Below are 21,899 nucleotides of genomic sequence, written 5' to 3' on the forward strand. Positions count from 1 at the left end.
TTTCACATTTCCACCAGTAATGTATGAGAGTTGTAGTTCCTCCGCTTCCTCAGCAACACTTGGTATGGTCAGCTTTTTAAATTTTTGCCATTCTAATAGGTGTGGAATGGTACCTCATTGTGTTTTAATTTGTATTTCCCTAGTGAATAAAGATGTTGAACATTTTACATAAGCCTATTTCTATCCATTTATTGTCTTTAGTGAAGTGTCTGTTCAGATCTTTTGCCCAGTTTTTTTTTTCATGGGCAGGCACTGGGAATTGAACCTGGGTCTCCAGCATGGCAGGCTAGAACTCTGCCTGCTGAGCCCACCATGGCCCGCCCCCAATTTTTTTAATTGGTTGTTTTTTTTAATGCGTTTTGAAAGTTTTATACATTCTGGAGAAAAGTCTTTAATTAAGTGTATTATTTGCAAATGTTTTCTCAAAGACTGTGACTTATCTTTTCTTTCTTTTAACATATCTTTTGAAGAAGAGAAGTACAGGTCTTCAAGAAACCGATTCTATTTTTGTCTGTGTGAGGATCTTTAGTTCACCTCATTTTCAAGTATATAGAATTTTTAATCAAATATTTTTTTTTCTTTTTATAGCATTTAAAAAATGTCATTCCATTGTCACCTGGTCTCCTAATAAGAGGTAAGACTTCATTCTTATAATTGCTCCCCTGGATGTAAAAATATGTTCATTTCCCCCTCAGGCTGCTTTTTAAATTTCCTTTTTAATTACTTCTGGAGGACCTCTTTTGTTGCTCAGATGTGGCCTCACTTTCTCTAAGCCCAAATCTGCAAGTGAAACATTGCCCACCCCACTATATGGGACATGACATCCAGTTGTGAATGTCTCCCTTGGAGTTGTTGGAGATGACCCCCAGAGATGAGTCTGGCCCTGGCATCATGGGATCAACAATGCAATCCTGGCGAAAAGGGAGTAAACAAGGGTAACAAACAAGGTATCAGTGGCTGAGAGAGTTTAAATAGAATTGAGAGGCTACTCTGGAGATCAAGCTTATGTAAGCTTCAGTTAGACATTGCTACACTCATAACTTGCTAAACCCCAAGCAATACCATTCCAGCCAATCTTAAAGAACACCTCGGGCAATATATAAGATTCTACAAAGGTTACATCTGTTAGGGTAACTTTCTGGAAACCTACAACCTCCAGATGGGTCCCTGGACAAGATAAGTCCTTAAACCTAGTGGGGCCAGCCTCTCTAGAACATCAGCTAGATCCTTCTCCCTACCTGATATTATTGACAGCTCCTTCCAACATGAAAAAGTTAGAATGGACATAGCCCAAATACCTCTAAAGAATGGGATAAAGATCAAAGGTGATGGTGTAGTTATACAGAGAAGGTAGGGTTTAACAAACAAGTATGATCGTTGAATCATTATATTGATACTTCTTTTAGTCTCCAGTATCTTAGAGCAGCTAGAAGTAAAAACCTAAAATTGTGGAATTGTAACCCATACCAAACTCGGAAATCTGTTCTACAACTAATTGTTGTGATACGCTTTGAAATTTATGGTTTTTGTATATACATTATTTTTCACACACACACAAAAAGTTGATTGTGATGATAAAAAAAAGTATTTATTACTTCTAGCCTCCAGTGTTCTAGAGCAGCTAGAAGGAAAAATCTGAGATGATGGTATGGTAGTCCATGACAAACTGTGGGTTCTGTCCTCTAACTACGAGTTGAGGAATGCTTTGAAAACTACTGCTCTTTTCTTTCTTTGCTTTGTATATATGTTATATTATACAATAAAAAAGTGAAAAAAAAATCTAAGTGTACACTAAAAAATAATAATTAGCTTTCATCAGTTTGATTATGATATGCTTTTACTTGTTTTTTTTTTTGTTTGTTTGTTTCTGTCTTATTCTGCTTGATGGTCATGGAGCTTCTTAGATCTATGTTTTGATGTATTTGATCAATTTTGAAAAAATTGCTGCCATTATTTCTTGAAATATTTCTTCTGCCTCATTTTCATACTCTCTTTCTTTTCTTTCTAGGACTACAATTGTTAATATAATTAGACATATCTTGGATGTTCTGTGCTATTTGTACTTCTTTTATGTTCCTTATGTTTTGCTTTAGATAATTTCCATTGACCTGTCTTCAAACTCAATAATCCTTTCCTCTACTGTGTATAGCCTGCCATTAATCCCATCAAGTGGATTATTTCTGATCTTACAGTTTTCATTTCTGGCATTTCCATTTGGTTCTGTTTATCATTTCGATCTCTGTTGTAATTTTCCATTTGCTCATGTATGTTTTTCATATTTCCCCACTAATCCTTTAACATAGTCATCTTAATTATTATAACTTCCTTTCTAATGATTCCAACAACTGAGACATATATGGGTCTTCTTTTATTGAGACATATATGGGTCTTCTTTTATTGACTCTTTCTTCTCTTGACCATGAGACATTGACATTTTCTTGATTCTTCAGGTGTCTCCTAATTTTTATTATATGGTGGCAATTTTGTATAAAAGAGTAATAAAAAAATGAAGTAAACAGTATTTATCCCTAGAAAATGATATGTTCCTTCTTCTATCAGTCTGCTAATGTGGGACTGACATTCTAATCTGTAGTTGAAATGTGTGTGGATTTTGTTGCAGAGTCAATTAGGTTCAGTCATTACTGGCTATAATTATTTTGAGTGCAGATTCGGGACTTCTTTTTCAGCAGGACTTAGATTTAAGTTCTAGTAAGACTCTGGAGATCTCTCTGTATTTTGTAGCCAGCTTCTGGTTTTCTGAACCATGAAACCATCTGTCTGCTTTATATCTCAGGTGCTGATTTGTGGATTGTTGAAAAGTTATTTTTGCTCCCTAGTCTCACAATGGCTTTCTGTACCTCATATGATTTCTCTACCATGATTCCAAGTGCCAGGCTCTCAGAGGGCTGCTGTAGTGTGCTCTGTAAAGGCCTGGAATTTGTTTGAAGGACTTCTCTCAGTTTTCTACTATTATCCCAGGCTTTAGTGTACTATATCATGTACTCAGTGAAAGTCCATAGGGAGGAGTTGGTAAGCATAAGCAGTCTCACTCTGTAGAATCTATCTCTCATACCATTCTTCATGCAACTGTCAACAGCTCCTTACAAGTTTGGCCGAATCCTTATCTCCTGCTATGATGGATTCTTTTCTACAGATGTTCCACCATGCATGGAAGTAGCTGTGGGCTTTCCCAGTGGGTTCATCACTCTCTGGAATTTATTCAATTAGGTTTCTTTGTACCCTTACTCTCTGAGGGGCTTTTTAAAAGCTATGGTTTTGCAGGTTTTCAGGCTTATCCATGTTGTTAGAATGAGAATGGGAATGGTCTCTTGACATTCTATATTTTAATTCTATCTTAACATCTTCAACAGGTGACTTCTAGTTCTTCAAAACTTCCATCTTCATAGAAGCCCTCTACAATCCCACTTGCTGCTTTCTGGGTTAAGTGTTCTCTTTACATTAGTTTTCCCTCTACTATAGCAATTGCTCTATGTTTTAACAGTCTATTTATTTGTCTCTCATCCAAAAATCCTATAGGACAGAAACTAACGTTTTATCTTTCTAATTCCAGCACCTAGCACATAAAAGTGTTTTAAACAAGGTTTCCAAAATCAATCAATTAATTAAAGATAACAACAAATGATAAATTTAGATTTGAACTTCCTCAATTATATAGAGTAAATGGGGAATTTATAGCATTCTTTAATACTATAGAATGATTAAATATTCTATAATACTATATAATGATTAAAAGGGCTTTGAACTAATGCTACTTCAGACTGTATAAAAAAGGAGTTGGTTATCACCACAATCAATACTGTTGCAATAATAGCACTTTGATTTAGTCATCAATAAGAGTTCACTTAATATGTCAGAGCTTTGAGACAGCTGGTTTGACTTAATAGGAGTAGTGTGATTTTATTCCATATGGCTTCTGTTATGAAGCGATCAATATTAAAGTCTCTAAAGATAATAAATTCAGATTATTTCTCTGACTCTGTATGCTACAGTTAGATTTTTGATGACAGATACATAGGGAAAGATGATTTATAAAATAATTCATTGGAAAGTAGTTGTACCTTGAAAGATTATCATTGTATAAAGCCTAAATTTCCAATTGAAATATTTCATCAACTGAGATGGGAGAGGATCAGAAAACACACCCCAAACCCATATCTGTCTATATTTATGTGACAACAAAAGTCTGCACAATAGCTGTGGTAACATTTGATTATGCACTTCCTGTACTTTATTCAGTCTTTGTTCATTAGAGAGATGACTAAGAGCTTTTTCCTGATTTAAACACTGTACCAAGAAAGTAATAAGTTCTGGGGGTTCATGCATTTTTTAATGTAGAGAAGCATCTATCTTAACACAGAAGAAAAATGCTAATACCTAAGCCAAAAATGCCACCAAGTGCTCATTTTATGAATAATCCTTGTGACCAGAATGCCTAAATGACCGAGTGGTAGGATGACCTTATAATTTATTATTTTAAAAATGTACCATTTTTGAGAAGGAAAAGATGTCTTAGTAATTGTACTGGAGCTATAGTCATAAACAGCACTGTCCTAGGCAAACCAGGATGTGCGGGCATCCAATGTGGTGAGAGCTTTAAAGATTTCAGAAACTAAACTTAACGGAAGTTGGCAAATAGTTGCTGCTAGAATGCTTGATAAGATCAATGCCAGTCCATACTTTCCCATTTCTGTCTCTTAAAATGGGAGAGTAGGTGAGGACACAGGCAACGACAGAATGTCATGGAGGAGAGTGAGAGAGTGGCATTCCTCTCCTCTGTACCTCAACAACGTGGGATGAGGGAGCTTCAGAACTAACATGCCAACACCCCAAGAGATCAACTTTTCCACCTCGCAATCATAAGCTTCTAAAAGAAGGAATGTCCTAATCATTAAATCACACTATCTTTATAACATGGAGAAGTCTGCTTTGAAAACAATCTCAGACCTCAGTATTCCGATTCCCTGGTATTGGAATCACAGTATGCATAAATCAGGACTGGAAAGATTTTCTGTGGCAAATACTTTTGACTAGTGTAACGAGGCTAAAAATTCATTGTTCACCCTCCTTTGGCCTTATAAGTATCCAATTGATAGGGATCTAGCAGAATTATTTTCCCACCTCAAGAAGTTTTTAGGGCATGCTGAATATCCTAAGAGCTGCTTTAAGAAGCAGCATCTCTATCTCCTAAAGGAATCTGCTCGTCCCTACAGGAGCTGCTATTAGCTGCTTCACTTGGCATCACCCACAATACCTCCTGATGACTTATAGCATGAACTGCTCAATATTCTCCTAAAAATTTCCATTTTCAAAAAGTTTCTACACTTAGCTACAAGGCTTATTTTTTTAATGCCTGAATATCACACCTGCTTGTTTTACCTCACATTGGGCTGCTAACAGCAAGGAGCATGGCAGAGAATCAATGGGCATCTCTTTGAATACACGCTTCATATGTCTGGTACGTTTTGTGCCATTCCTTGTCCAGTGAGTAAATTCTGTTCTATATTTGACCCTTTCATTTATTACAAGGGCTAAATTCATAAAATGACCAAAACTGGAATAGAAACATGATAAATTCTGAATCGAACAACTGAGGCTTCCATTTTATAAAATCAAGTGTTCTTTCTGTTTATGCTTGATTATCTGCCCCTATCTGAGGAAAGCTGGCTATTCCTCAGAGTATACGATCCTTCTCTCTTCTATTTCAGTAGCAGATGAAGAGGGCATCTTAGACATAAGGTTTGTGTAATATCAACATGAAAACATGTTAAACTGCTTCACAAGGAAATTCAACTTATTTCCTGTTACTCAAACTTTCTGGAGCTTTTAATAACTCTCTTTCCCTTCCCACTTACACTAATAAAATCATCTCCAGACTGCACACAAGTTATTGTTTATCGATTATTTATGTCCAGCATCTAGAGGTACGATGTGATATCTCCATTACAGAAGTCCAGAAATCCCACAGCAGTAGCCAAGACTGAGCAGGAAGCTTCATAGCTCTTCTGACAAAGACACAACAGGGGACAAAGGAGGAAGAGAAAAAAAAAAAAAAAAGAGCAAGAGAGTCTGTATTTGTTTGTACTTAATTTACCAATATTCAAGGGAATTGGGAGAAATATTGGTTTTCCACTGTGCCATGAAGTAAACAAATGAAATCTGTATTGCATTGCATTATGCCAAGGATAGCAGCCTGCTGCTTCCTGGTTTTCTAAGGCAATGGGTTACATTGATTAAATTTGTTTTGCAAGTACAGTTTCTTTCCTCTGATTTTCCTTTGTGGAGCCAGAGAACTTTACTAAGAATCTGCCAAATGGCTTCCAGAGTCTTGGCCTAATTTTTATTTTTAAAAGGTTATTTTATTAAAATTAATAATAATATCACAATATCTACTATTTGTTGATCATTTCACTATGAGTTTTACAGGGGTTTTTTTCTTTAATCTTTACAATGGCTTGATGACTATTCTCATCCTAATTTTGCAGTTGAGGAACCTGAGGGGCAGATAGATTAGATAAATTCCCCGAGGACATAGATCTGTTGGGTGGAGGAGCTGGGCTCTAAACTGGCTCCATTTTCTGCCTCTCACATCTATCCCACCATCTATATCTACACATCACTGATTCATTGAGGAAAATCTCCAGGTACAGTTTATGTTTAACCCCTGAAATATCTGGCCTGGTGTCAACAGCAGGGAATGAATAAAACAACAGAAAAAGTTTAACCAAAACCAACCAACCAAACAAAAATAGGGTTAAATGAACTTAATTCAAATAGGGTTAAGGCTCATGTTGAGATGCTTGTTGGTAGTTTAAGTAAAAGCCTTTAAATTGCACTTTTCAATCTGGCAAATGTTCTATGTTGGAGATAAGAGGGCTTAAACAAAGTACAGTGCTAGAATCATTAATACATTATCTTATTCTCTACTTCTAGGGAGCACTAGAGCGCTGTTTTGTTTCCATGAGGACTGAAGACCCCCACCCTCCTGCAAAAGCAGGCAAACAAATCAGCATGATCCGGGCACTCACCAGATGTTTTAAAGAGATTGTGTCACCACTGCTTCGTCCTCCGGGAGAAAATGCAGATATGGGTATGGTGTCACTGGACAAAATGCCCAACTTCCCTTGGAGCAGTCCAACCCAGCCCTTCAGATATGATTTCCAGGAGCTCTAGAACACCCTGTGGCCTAAGCATGCACCCTGGGTCAGTGTCTGGACTCTTTTTCCATGTGGCATGATGGCGGTGCTAGTCTGTATGCTCAAATATTATTATAAAATGCTTCCTAGTCAAATATGGGACTGAATGGCTGTCTAAAGTTTGCTAAGTTCATAATACAAGTTATGTGGGAGGACAATTAGCACAACAGATCTGGATCTTTCTCTGGAGTTTGCTCTTAAGATACAGAAATGAACAAGTTTCTTAATCTAGCCCACATCAAGTTTGACTTCAAATTTGTGAGATCACAACAGTCCTCTGTGAAAATACGTACCTCTATTTTCTGAGGTGCCAAATTCAAAGTTCCACTAAAATCCCCAATCAACTCTATGAGGCCTCCTAAGTGCTGTGACTGCTAAAAAAATTTCAACCTGAACTTTTTAGGTATATGTTTGATGCTCAATATACCATCTTAGGTTGACTTCAATAATTTCAACCCCTTGATTGCAGGAAAATAATTGATGATTTGGCCTAAATTGATTCCCAGATATTTCCAAAGGCTATTCCAAGAGCCACAACATCTTCTGAAGAAATTCCAGTGGAGTTTAAAAGGAAGCAAAAAGAATCCCCCAATTTTCATTAGTCTTGGGTTACCATGGTTTCAGTCTCAAAAAGAAAAAAAGTCAAATTTAAGTTGATGGTAACTAACACTTTGCCAAAAAAGAAGTAAGTAGAGCTGTCACATATTCAACTTACCCAGAATCAACCTGGGCTTCAATACTTTGCCCACAATTCCATCTTCAAAATGCATAATGATCCTGAGTCCAAAGATAACTCTTTGAGTAACCTATCTCCTTCCCCTTTCCAGGCAAGTCAAAATAGGGCAACTCTAGTTTAACAAGCTGTCATAATAATCATGCATACGTTTCCATTTAAAAAGTTCACTGACATTTCAAATTCTACGTTCCTTAAAATGTCCTTTTGAACGGGTTTCATATCCCAAAATGGCTCTTGGGCAGATTTTGCAGTAGTATAAAATGAACTTCTAACAGAGGACTTAACAGTTAAACTTGGTCCTGGATAAAGTATTTTAGTAGTTTATCTACCAAAGTCTGTCTCTCCTGTCTGTCTTTCTAATCTTTCCCTCTCAACTGTTGGTACCCAAACCCTCTGGGTATCCTGTCCTTTTGCTGTCCCAGAATGTGTACCAAGGGTAGGTTTGCTTGGGACTGAGGGTTTCCTGGAACACAGGACTTTCAGTGCTAAATCCAGGACTGTGTTGGGCAAACCAGGAGGTTTGGTCACACTATGCCACCAACTCTAGACAAATTCAGGATTGAAATTCCTTTTAGCAGCTTTGAGAATCCATTACTATAATTTCCTCAGGTCCTGTTCTGTTATGGGGTTACAGACAGTGAATGCATTGTCTTTTTCTTAAAGGATGACGAAAATACTGTTTTGCCTCACAGGTGTTATATCTATATTTTTACCATACCTTTTTCCCAAAAAAGATTCTAAAGAATCTTAGTCCCGAGGGTGGCCTGGAAAATTAATTGGCTCAACTTTCACACCAGGTGTGCTACCTGCATGCAGGATCAGGTCTATTGTTGGACTTTGAAGCACGTGTGACTCTAAAAGGATCATTATAAATATTTTTCTCCACACTGCCCCAGATCTTCATTTTACTGTTTATTAGCATAGGCTAAAGAAGGAAAATCAAGAGGAGCTTCAGTTTTATGAAACATTCATAAGTATCTGTGCCAAGCCAGGTAAAAGGTTAACTATAGCTTATAAAAAATAAGTTACTTCCTGAAGCCTGCCCATGCAAAAAAAAAAAAAAAAGTAAGTTACAAGTTTTAACCTTAATTGGTGATTTGTCACTTTTCATCCTGGGGTACACATTTGAAGCTGTGGCCTGGGACAGAATCTCCAAGTATGGAAGATATTGTTGAAGAGTCTTGGTCAAGGTAACGTCGTTCTCCAGGCTGTACCGCCTCTCGTTGTCAACATTCTGTTTAGAAGTCCTGAAAAGCAAAAGAAAAACATGAGTTCATCGCATGTTTATTTAGCGTCAATTAACTGCCCTTTCCTTTGGTAAATACCACTATGGGAATATGAGAGAAATAGACGTTTAGAAACCTGCCTTCAAGCCTGCTGAGAAGGCAGATGATATGGTCAAACCCACCTAACCCCAACCCTCACTTTGTCATTCTTCAACTGTGGGATTTGAATTTCTCACTTAACTTCCCTGAGTCTCAGTTTTCTAACATGTAAGGTGGGCTAAAGCCTAAGAGCTATTCTAAGAAATTGTGAATGACCCTAGAAGAGGGCCTATCACTTAGGCATGTTTGCAATCAAATGGTACAACTGACAGCCTAGGACAGTAGATACAACTAACATACAAGAAGTAATTATAGAACAATAAAACGGAACAATATTAGCTGCAAATTCAACAAAAATTCTGAGAGACACAGAAAAAGGAGAGAGAGAGAGTGAAAGTACATGTTGGGCTTGGAGCATGAGCTGGTCTATGGGTAGAGGTGGCCAATAAAATTAGATAAAAGCAACAAAAGAGTGAGGGCGTTCTATGGGGCAGGGAGAGGAGGTCAGAGGCACCAAGAAAGGTATAGAGCTGGGAGTGGGTATGAAACATTCTGTGGGTTTAAATTCTGCCAAACTGGAGTGAAGATCGAGAAGTAGTAAAAATGAGAATTGAACCATTTTATTGCATAAGGTAGGGCAGATACATAAAAGAGGAACTTGAAACCCTCGTATTACCCTTTCTTCCAGTGAAGGGAGGCATGGTGCAGTATTGTAGAAAGATCCCCAGAAATAGTTGGAAACCTGAAATTAAGCCCAGGTTCTGTCACCTCCTTACTGTGGGACTTCTAAAATCTCAGGTGTCCAATATATAAAATTGTTCAGAGACTCAAAAAGAAAAAAAGTAATGAAAGTACTTGGCAAATGCTTAAGAGCTTATGGTAGGCAAAATAATGACCCTTCAAAAATGTCTGAATCCTACTCCTTGGAACCTGTATGTTAGTTTATATGGCAAAGGGGAATTAAGATTACAGATGGAATTAATTAAGGATGCTATCAATGGACCTTAAGACAGGGAGATTATCCTGTGTTAATTGGGTGGGCCCATGTAATCACAAGTATTCTTAAAAATGGAAGAGGGACGTATAAAAGGCTCAAGTAATGAAAAGTGAGAAAGACTCAGCCTGCCTCTGCAGACTCTTGTAGATGGAAGAGGACATGAACCAAGGAACGCAGGTGGCTTTCAGAAACTGGAAGAGGCAAGGAAATGGAGCCTTTTCCAGAACTTCCAGAAAGCAATACAATCCTGCCCATCTATTAGCTTTAGCCAATGGGACTTGTGCTTGAGGTCTAATCTAAAGAATTGTAAAATAGTATATGTGTGTTGTTTTAAGCCACTAAGGCCACGGTGATTTGTTACAGCAGCATCTAATGCAGCGCTATGTGGCCCCACAGCATGGTTGTGATTATTAAAAACCTCTTTGTGGATCATCATCTGTGTGTACTGAACATGCAAGGCAGAGGAGTTTGAAGCTGGAATGACAAAAGAGCATGCTTTTTGTTGGTGTTACTTCCTACATGGAAGTGGTACTCATGCTGAGGCTGGACATGGCCTCCTACCAAAGCATTTATAAGGAATGGGGACTGAGTTAGGAGCAGGGTGGTGGCAGCTCGGACATGAAATCCAGGCATGAGGTAACCAGAACTGGCCATATGACTGAGGACAAAAAGGTGAGTCTAGGAGACAACTGAAATGTAAATAGAATGTAACTACCCTAATTATGCTTAATGCTCCCAAGAGAACTCATTCACTTCCCAACTCATCCAGGCCATCACCAACTAAGTGTAGCTGTAATGAAAGGCAGTGGGAAAGTGACCAGGTAGTTACTGAAACCAGCAGAAATCCTCTGAGAAAGCCAAGGCAAGTGCTTGTAACAAGTGCCTGTGTAAACAGATGTCAAACCTCATCAACCAGCCCATATTTAATCCTGGGTGGTAGAGGTTTGGGGTGGGCGGGAAGGGGGAAGAATGCCTTCAAGGTCCAGCTTCCTGTCTAGATTTGCTCTCTGTCCTCTCATTAACTGTGGCTTGCCGAGAGCAAGCCAAGAGCGACAGGGACCCTGGAAATGAAGAGCCTCCATTTCCTCACCTGCTTGCCTCAGAGCTGAGCCTTGGAACTGGACCCAGTCCTGAGGTTCAGATGACCCAGAGCTTCCCAATCCAGATATATGCATGTGCTTTTATGCACATGACATTTCTCAAAAGTCCCCAGAGGATCTGTCTCCTTAATAAGAAAGGAATGCAAATAGGAGGACTGCTATAGCTACTGGGGTTAAAACTATAAAAAGCACTAAAAATAAAATCCAAAGACTTAATAGACCTAGAGTTTTAATGATTGGGAAGTACTGACCAAAATGCTTATGAATCCTAAAAATGTGCAGTTTTTCATTTGTTTACATCTATGAAAAAGGTAAAAGTTATAGTTAAAGAAACAGAGTGTCTGAATCAGCTTTGGGTGCAACTTCTGCCCATCTGGCTGCAGGCATCCTACAGATGCCTCTTCACCCAAGTCCTGTTGCCTTCAGAAGTGTTTCTGGGTTCTTCCTCCTAAATCCAATTTTTCCATTAGAATTATTCTCAGTGAAAGCAGGTCTCTTCAGGTCTGACTTTTGTTCTCTGTCCAGACCCTTGTATTTGATGATCCAGAGATTTCTCGGCTTTGCTCACCCTCCCTCTCCCAGCATGGGGTTCCCAGGGTCCCTTTATCTCAAGTTCATAGTCACAGCCTTGACCTGCCCCACCAACCTCTCCCCTGTCCAAGGGAGAAGGTGGGATCAGAGCTGAGGGCCCTTATGAGCCAAGGGGAGAGATCAGGCAATCTTCTCAAGAGGACAAAGCACAAGCTAACTCAGGGTCCTTTTGCCTAGCTGTGTCTCACCACCATCACCACCACCACCAGTTTTCCATAGCCTGTAACACCTGAGCTCAGGTCTTCTATAGTGATTGGCTCAATGGCAAGCTCTGGTCCTCCCTGACTCAGATATACTGCTATGCAGCAGCTAGCAAGGAATTCCAGAGTCCAGCCCTGCTTTCATTGCCCATAGTTAAAAATGCCCTGCTATGGCTGAGAAGTTGCAACTCAGAAAGTTACAATCAGAACTCAGAGCTCTGCAGGCACTATTGTAGTCCCAAGCTCGTAAATATGGTCTTTCTAAAAATTTTTCACTGGTAATCCAGAAACCAGACCATTCATTCCACTGTATATGATTTCAAAGCGGAAACCATCAAGTCCCATTTTACAATAAAGAATAAAGCAATTGGATGAAAACTCACTAAAGATATGAAATATTTGAACAACATTATCAAAGAAATTGATCCAACATTAAAGACCATTAGAGCCAACCACTGCAGAATTTAAGTGCACATGGGGCACACCACCAAAACAAATCCTATGGGGGCCATAAAATAAATATTAATGAATTTCAAAATATTGAAATTTTACAGAGTATATTCTGTAATGTAATGAAATTCAAAATCAGATATCAATAACATATCTAGAAAGGCCCCACATACTTGGAAATTAACAGTATTTCTAGATAACCCATGTTTCAAAGAAGTTGTCACAAAGACATTAGATATTCTGATATCAATAATGAAAACACAATATATAAAATTTTTTGAGTTGCAGGAAAAGCAAAGCTTCCAAAAAAATTTAGACCTTTAAATGCTAACATTAGGAATTTTTTAAAAAGTTAAAAAATCAATTATCTATCTTTCCACTATTAGAAACTAAGGAAAGAATAGCATAACAAACCCAAAGTAAGTAGAAGGAAGTGATGAAAAAATAAGAGCAGATATCAATAAAATAAAAAATAGATAAATGAGAAATTTAACAAAGTATGAAGTGATACTATGAAAATTTTAATAAAATTGATAAACTTCTAGCAAGACTGACCAAGAAATTAAGAAAGAGAAGAGAAAAAAATTACCAATATTAGAAATGAAATAGGGGAGAGCAGTAAAAACTCTACAGATTAAAAAAAGATGATAAATCAATATCTTGGGACAACTTTATACCTATAATTTCAACAACTTAGATGACAGAAAAATTTCTTGAAAAACTTAACAACAAAACTAAAACTAGAAAGAAATACAAAAGCTGAATAGTCCCATATCTGCTAAAGAAATTTGATTTATCCACAAAAACCTTCCCACAAGGGACTCTGGGCTCAGATATATTCATTAGCTTATTCTATTACACACCTAAGGAAGAAATAAAATTAAGCTTTTATAAACACTTTCAAAAAACAGAGAAGGAAATACATTCCAATTTGTTTTATGAGGTCATCACAACCTAAATAGCAAAACTTGACATGAAAATTACAGAAAAAGAGGGTGCACGGGTGGTTCAGTGGTAGAATGCTCACCTTCCATGCAGGAGACATGGGTTTGATCCCCAGACCATGAACTCCATCCCCCCCAAAAAATTATAGACCAATATTCTTTATGAACAGAGATTCAAAAATTCTTTTAAAAATATTAGCAAATTTAATCCAGCAATTTATAAAGCAGAAAACACATCACAACCTAATGGAATCTATCCCAGGAACAAAAGTAAAGCATTTCACCATATTTAAACAAAGATCAATAGATTCAGGGAAAAAAACAGTGATACCCAGTAATGGTAAAAACTCTTCAGAAATTAGGCATATAAAGAAACTTCCTCAACCCAGTAAAAGACATTTACAGAAACCCTACTGATGACTTTATGATTAGTGATGAAATAATTAGAATTTTCCTTATAGAATAGGAACCAAGATGTGGATACCTACTCTTTTCTGTCCTAGTCAACATTTTACTCTAAGTCTTAGCTAAAACAAGAAGACAAGAATTAAAGGGAGGATATAAATTGGAATACATTTAGATTTATAGAAGGGTTTCAAAAATAGTACAGACAGTCTCTCTATATCCTTCACTCAGCTGTCCTAACATAATATTAATTGAATAGTCTTATAATTCTATTTTATTTCCTTTGTTGCTTTATTAGTATAGCTCTTTGCTTCATAATATTAATGATTGCTTTAGAGTTTATAGTATACATGTTTAATTTATCACATCTTGCCTTCAAGTGATAGCATACCATTTAACATATAAATAAGAACCTTAAAATAGAGTATTTCCATTTCTATCCTCCAGACTTTATGCTATTATTATCATAAATTATACGTATGTATATGCTACAAATTCCACAACACATTGTTATTATTTTTGTGGAAACCAATCAATTATACACATCCTGTGGCAGAATTCTTCTCCATCTATGAAACTGTGAAATTAGATAGCAGTTATCTGCTCCCAAAATACAATGAGAGAACAGGCAAAGAAAAGCAGTTACAGACATTCCAATTCAAAAAGAGAGAAAATGAAAGGAAAAAAGGAGTCACTAGCTGCCAGCAATTTTGAAATCCAAACAGGTAAACCCCATTAAACTTCAACACCTTGGAATAATCCTCTGTGACTCTTGGCTTCACCCCCTAGGCCATGGTTCTACTCTTGGAGTCATCTTCCTTTTTCTTTAAGGATAGCATATAGTAGCTGAGGAGTTTTATCAGCCAGTTTCCAGACTGTAGAATTTTGGGAGTCCCTCAGTCTTCTTTCATTTCATCCTTTCTCTGAACCTTTCAGTTCAAGCTGTAAGTGTTTCTTCTGATATAATACTCTCAAAAACTTTGTGAGTTTCCCATGTAAGTCACAGGAATTCACACTTTTAGGTAAGAGACTCTTCCATAGATCTTTCCCAAGTAATCCTATTTCTGTTTTTGGCTTCTCCTAAAATGGCTGAAGAGAGCCATAAGTCACATAACTAATCTCTTCAAAGAGATGTCTTTATTACTGACCCTTTGTTTGATTCTTCAAAGGTACTAGTAAAAATGGTCCAGCCACACCTTTATCTTTCTCTCCATAGCATGATTTCCTGACAGTGAATCTCCTCATTTTAATATCTTTTGCAGTCAAGATAGGTTGAAAATTTCTTCAACTCATCAAATCTTGCCTCCTTTTTGCCTACAAGTTCTTCCCCCGATTTACAATTTACATATTGCCAAAGGACAATACATCTCTGTAAGTGGTAAAAACAATTCAGTTAGTTGTTCTAGCCACAAACTTATGAATCACTAATATTCTTGCTTTTCTGTCTTTTTTTTTTTGCATATATATCAGCAAGTCCTGTCAGTTTGATCTTAAAAAATGTACATACTGGTCATTCTGCATGTACTCTTGCCTACACCATCTCTCAGCAGCCTGTGTGATCTTCTAAACAATTAATCAGATCATATCACATCTTGCTTTAAAATCCTATCATATTCCATTTTCCTTCCAATTCACTTCTTGGTTCAAAGATGCCTTCCCTGGCCTTCCAATCTGAGGTATGTCCCAGACATTGTATGTTACATCATCCTAAATTAGTCCCTTGGTATCATTTATTACTAGCTGAAGTTAACTTGTTTATTTAAATATGCACATTTTATGGTAGACATCCCTTCACTAAAATGTAAGCTGTTTAAGAGAAGAAACTATTTTTCTTGCTCTCACTGCTGTTCTGCAGAATTTAAATGAAAACTTATTCATTCGAGGCCCTGAATAAAAAGCATATTGACTGAATGAATGAACTTAGATACATCCATTAAATTCTGGGTTAATGTTGAGTTACTTTAAAACACTAGCATTTCATATTATTAACCAGTTGAATGACACTTTTTCTAACATTACGAACAGTATCTCTCTGAAACCTAAAAACCATCATTACTGAAAGTAAAGTTACCATAACAAAACTGATTGGTGTGGTATAATGGGAAGTATGCAAATTATGGACCTATTTGAAAACAAATTTGTTTCCTCTTTTTTGTAAGTAAATGAATTTTTAAAATTATATAAATGCAGAATACACATAGTTTCTGCTAGACTTCTCTGACAACACATACTGTTTGTGTAGAAAGAACCTGATTTATGTTTGACTTAGCAAATTGTGCTCTCTGTAGAATGGACACTCAGATGTTGTAGCTGATTTCTGATTAATAAATTGTTATACCATCTGACATTTGCATAGCAATGTATGCTTTTTTCTCATACTAAATTCATGTGCTGTTTATACAAGTAATAGTGGGTTTTACGATTTGTTTTATTTTTTTTAGCTGCCAGCAGTACCCTTGATATTGAACAAGAATACCCCAGCCTACCAGAAAGGGGGTACAATTTATAAAATACCAATATGTAGTATAGAAAAAATAGAATATGTGAAATACATAGGCTTATGTTGATTTTTTCTTCATTTTTTTCCTATCCTTTCTTGGCTAATTTTGTATTCAGAGAGATTTGGCTTTTAAATCATAATTGGTTTTTCACTTTTATTTACAAGTACACCAAATATGATTAAAAGTTTTACAACAGTTTTAGAAAATGAGCTACTTTAATGTACAAAAAAGAAAGTCCTTTCATTTCCCAGAGCCCCATGCCAAAAAAAATTTAAAAAGCCCTCCAACTCTTCCAAGTGCAGGGATAGAGGCCTGACAAAAAGCCTTTAAAACATATAAAGAAAAAGATGGTCCCTCAAGGGGCTGGATACAGCTTAGGGTCCTGAGAACTCATTTAAATATTCACCTGCACCATGCACCTGAATCACTGCATCCCAGGATTTCACATCTCAGTGCCTCTTGTGGACTCCTAAACAGTCACTCTGTCTAGCTATCTTTTCGTTTGGCTCATCTACTGCCAAGAATCTCCCTAAAGTAGAAAGAACATTGCTCCTAGACCTGAAGTAAGCAGGTGGCAGTAAGCACCTACAGTTATTGGTAGCATATTATTATCTAGCTGCCACCTGCTTACTTCAGGTCTAGGAGCAATGTTCTTTCTACTTTAGGCTAATATGGATGATTCTAGCTGAACAAAGAGAATAATGCTTCATAAATTGAAATGTTTTTTATTCTCTTTGTGACAACAAATTTGGCAGTGAACACACAGAACTCTGTTGTTGTTGTTATATATGAACATGCACAATATGTGTGTATATATGTGTGTGTATATATATATACATGTATATATATGCGTGTGTGTATGTATCTATATATCTGTATATATCTATATCTATATATCTATATCTCTATATATATCTGTATATATATCTATATATATCTGTATATATCTATATCTATATCTATATATCTGTATATATATCTATATATATATATCTGTATATATATATATGTATCTATCTATCTATATATAGATATATAGATATATACAGGTATACCCCACAAAATATTTTTCCAGTTAACAATTTCTTGGTGGAACACCTCTTGACTTTTCCAATTTAATCTCCCAGATTTCAGAGAACCTAATTATCTCTCACCACAGTGTATTTTTGGCTGATGTTTATAAAGCAAAAAATTATATATGTATTTTCTTCCACAGAACTCACTCACTATATTTTAAACAAAATCACGTGCCATAAAAGTCTTGAGTTATATTGTAAATATAATGGTACGGTGTCAGCATCCACTGAAAGGAGGGGCAACTGCAATTTTGCAGGTGCAAAGTGGTGCAGAAATGCAAATAAAATGCCTAATAACTGTATCAATTTGTAGTGAACAGGAAGCAATGTTTTAAGTATTTTACATCCAAACATGACTGTTTGCTACTTGCATCTTTACTATAAATTACAAAAGTTTATTGGGATCTTAAGTGGAGGTGTAATTCATTATAAAATTTTTCATTTAAAATAATGGGAAATAGGTTTTCAGATAGGACCCCTGAGTTCCAAAAATAGATCACTGATGTTAGGTGGAAATTACCTGTATTATATTTTAAATATTTTTACTGCAAAATCTTCACACACATACAGTCAAACCATAGTATACAATGCATGTCTCACAATATCATCACATAGTTGTGTATTCATCACCTCAGTCATGTTTAGAACATTTGAATCTTTCTAGAAAAAGAAATAAAAAGAAAAAAGAAAAAACTCATACATCCCTTATCTCTTACTCCTCCCTCTCATTGACCATTAGTATTGCAATCTACCCAATTTTTTATCCTTTATCCTCCCCTCCATTATTTTTTTATCCTTATTTTTTCACTCATCAGTCCATACCCTGGATAAAAGGAGCATCAGACCCAAGGTTTTCACATACATAGTCACATCGTAAAAACTATAGAGCTATACAATTGTCTTTAAGAATCAAGGCTACTGGAACATAGCTCAACACATTTAGGTACTTCCCTCTAGCCATTCCAATACACCATAAACTGAAAAGGGATCCCTATATAATGTATAAGAATAACCTCCAGTTTAGAGTAACCTCTAAACTCTGGTTGAAATCTCTCAGCCACTGAAACTTTGTCTCATTTCTCTCTTCCTCCTTTTGGTCAGGAAGGCTTTCTCAATCCTTGATGCCGAGCTCTGGCTCATCCGCAGAGTCCTGCCCCATGTTGCCAGGGAGATTTACACTCCTGGAAGTCATGGTTCACATAGGAGGGGAAAGTAGTGAGTTTATCTGCCAAGTTAGCTTAAAGAGAGAGGTTCTGAGCAACAAATGAGGTTCTCTGGGGGTGACTCTTAGGCATACTTATAAGTAGGCTTAGCTTCTCCTTTGCAAGAATAAGTTTCATACGGGTGAACCCCAAGATCGAGAGCTCGGCCTATGGAAGTGGTTGTCCCCACTGCTTAAAAGAATATCAGAAATTCCTCTGATGGGGAAGTTTAATATTCCCCCTTTCTCCCAAGGGAACTTTGCAAATACTTTTTCATTCTCCACACTGGAATACGTCAGGGTCTCACACTAACCTGTACAAACCAAGATGATCTCACACCCAATTTAAGATTCCATGTAGTTAGGGTGTTCAGCTAAATTACAAGTTAAATTAGATAATGTACTATCCAAAATATAAATATTTTACCAAATAAACATCTCTTCCTTTGAGCTCACATAGAAGTTGAAGTTTTAAAATATGGACCATATCATCCTTTACCCTGTGTTTTAATTTACCTTAGCCCTATCCAGATCAGCTTCATTCATATCTCTAATCGAAGTCTGATCCAGTTTACAACTTTTTAAATAGTTGTGTATAGGATATGCTGACTTTCATAGCTTCAGAGCTCTAACTCTGAGTCTCAGGTTTGTCACTCAAAGTTTCAGAAACTAACAAGTTTTACACAATTAGCTCAATATCTCAGAATTTAGAAATAGCAATTACAACTCCAGAATATACGTGACTGTGTAAGAGTTTACAATCTAGGACCCTTTACAATAGGCCCCAACCTGATAACCCATGCTCTCAACTTCAATTCTTCAAGTTTGTATATTATAGTTAGTCCATATGAGTGGGGCATGATAATATTTGTCTTTTTGTTTCTGGTTTATCTCACTCAATATACTGTCCTCAAGGTTCTACGTTCCTACCTAGTTACATGCCTCACAACTTCATTTCTTCTTGCAGTCGCTCAGTAGTCCATTGTATGTAGACACCACTGTTCCCCCCCATCATTCCTCCATCATTGGACCCTTAGCCCCCTCCATCCACTGCAAATCTCAAACACTGTTGCCATAAACACCAGTGTGCAAATGTTCATTAGTGTCCCCACTCTCAGTTCCTCCAGGTATATACTAAGCAATAGGGTTGTAGGGTCATATGGCAACCCCACCACTAGTCCCCTTGGAATCACCACACCACCCTCTTGAGTTGCTGTACCGCTCAGCTTCCCTATCAACAATGAATAGGTACATTTCTTTCTCTACATTTTCTCTAACATTTATATATTTTATAAAAGATGGAATTTACAGAAAATCTTCCTATTTTTGTTTCTCTCAATTAATAAAACTGCCTTTTTAAAATTCTAATGCTTTTTGAAGTTATATTGGCTCAGTCTTAATAGGAATATAAATTATCACGCACTTCACAGTTCTTTGCATATCAAAACCATGGCAATATTTTCTCTGACCATTTTTTAATGGATGAAATCTCATGTTCTATGTTGTCACATAATTTAACTGCAGTCAATTTACTTTTCTGGTATTTTATCTATTTTTTCTCACTAATTGCTAATCAATGCAGATAGAACCACCTCATAAATGTTCCTTTAAATTGTCTTATTCATCTTCTGTGTCTCTGTTCATGCTTACAGATTTGTTTGTGACACTGTAATATATTACAGTGATGAGAGTGTTCATCATTATGTTGTGTAACATTGTAGCAATTAGCTTGCAAATTGACTTTTGCCCTGTAATTTGGCTTGCAGTAGGTCGAAAACTTTATAAGTATACATTTCCTACTTCAAAAACATTAAAAATATTTCACACTTTGGACTATACTATTCATTTTTTCTACTTGCGTGCAATGACCTTCATGCTCCAAATAATATGAGCTGCTTTAAGTTGTCACCCAAGCCACATCATGAACAAAATCTTTGCAAAGATCACACAATGCATCTAGCTCCCAGGCTATTCTAAATGATCCTAACCTTATTTCAATAATCATTTCAGGCACATTGAATTTTTCACATAAAAGCTTCACAACCACCCTGACTCAGTGCTTTCAGTTACAGTTTTCTATGAAATGATTGTTGTTCACGATACACTGCTGGCATTGCGAGCTATACATCCCTGTTCATAGAAGACTTATGCATAAGGGCATATTTTCCATGTTTCAGTTTTTAGGTTTATTTCTCAAGTTTCTAGGTGTTTTCCACACATACAGTATCTATAAATCCCGTTTTACTGATTTCCCATGTTGCATCTCTCCCCAGCCTTCTCACACAGTCAGTGTGCGCGATGTGTTGAAAGAGAAGACAAAAGCAGGGGACAATGGCTCAGCGTCACTAACTCTGGACAGCTCAAGAAAACATATTGACAAGAAATCCCAGCATAGGGCTGGGAATGCTGAAGGCTCAATTCTAATTTTATCTCTATTTCCTGAATGGATAACTAGTTCTGAGCAAGTTACTTTATCTCTCTAAAGATCAATTGCCTTGTAGGAAAAACGCCAACAACTATTTCACTGGCCTATAGTAGATATTAACAAAGGTATTCAATACAGTATCTCTAAAAAGGTGCCACAAGATAAGAAAATCAGGCAATATTCTTGGTTGTGCATTTACCCATATGATAGTTCAAAGGTGCCAATAATATTCATTAATTTCATTTTTTTCTCTTCAGTTATCTAACAAATTAACAAATATTAACTGAAGGACTACCATGCACAAGGTGTGTGCTAGGGACTAAAGATATGCTGGTCAAGAAGCAAGGCACAGAGGTAGTTATATGGAGAAAGTGAAGAAAGTGAAAGCATAGAAACGCATCGTCTCACGTAGGGGAACTTAGAAGACATAGAGTCATCTAATCAATAAAGGAATGAACGTACTACTTTTAAAAATATCAAGAAAACCTAAAAGTAATGGCCACAAATTAAATTTAAAATAAGATATATAATTATAAATACTAAATAAAATAAAAGCAAACAAATTACACTTTATAGAGGAAGAGAAAGAAAATAAGAGATAAAGGATCTCAACTCTTAAAATCTCCTATTAAGTTCCCAAAATGTTTTTTAATGCCATTTTATACTGTTTATAAAAGCTCTATTTTAAACAGGTTGAGTCAAAAGGGTGGAATTTTATAGGATAGCCATCAATC

At 36.5% G+C, this 21,899-nt stretch overlaps 1 protein-coding gene across 2 annotated transcripts in view; it reads right to left on the reverse strand.

Moving 5' to 3' along the window:
• PTPRN2 (protein tyrosine phosphatase receptor type N2) overlaps positions 1–21,899 on the reverse strand; it is a 1,272,212-nt gene that overhangs the window by 762,721 nt on the left and 487,592 nt on the right. For both annotated transcript variants that reach the window (XM_077151559.1, XM_077151568.1), the window contains one exon: positions 9,035–9,197. In XM_077151559.1, the coding sequence (XP_077007674.1) occupies positions 9,035–9,197 (163 nt within the window). The remainder of the gene's footprint in view (positions 1–9,034; positions 9,198–21,899) is intronic.

The sequence above is a fragment of the Tamandua tetradactyla genome, chromosome 1 (genome assembly GCF_023851605.1).
Source record: "Tamandua tetradactyla isolate mTamTet1 chromosome 1, mTamTet1.pri, whole genome shotgun sequence".
Taxonomy (NCBI): domain Eukaryota; kingdom Metazoa; phylum Chordata; class Mammalia; order Pilosa; family Myrmecophagidae; genus Tamandua; species Tamandua tetradactyla.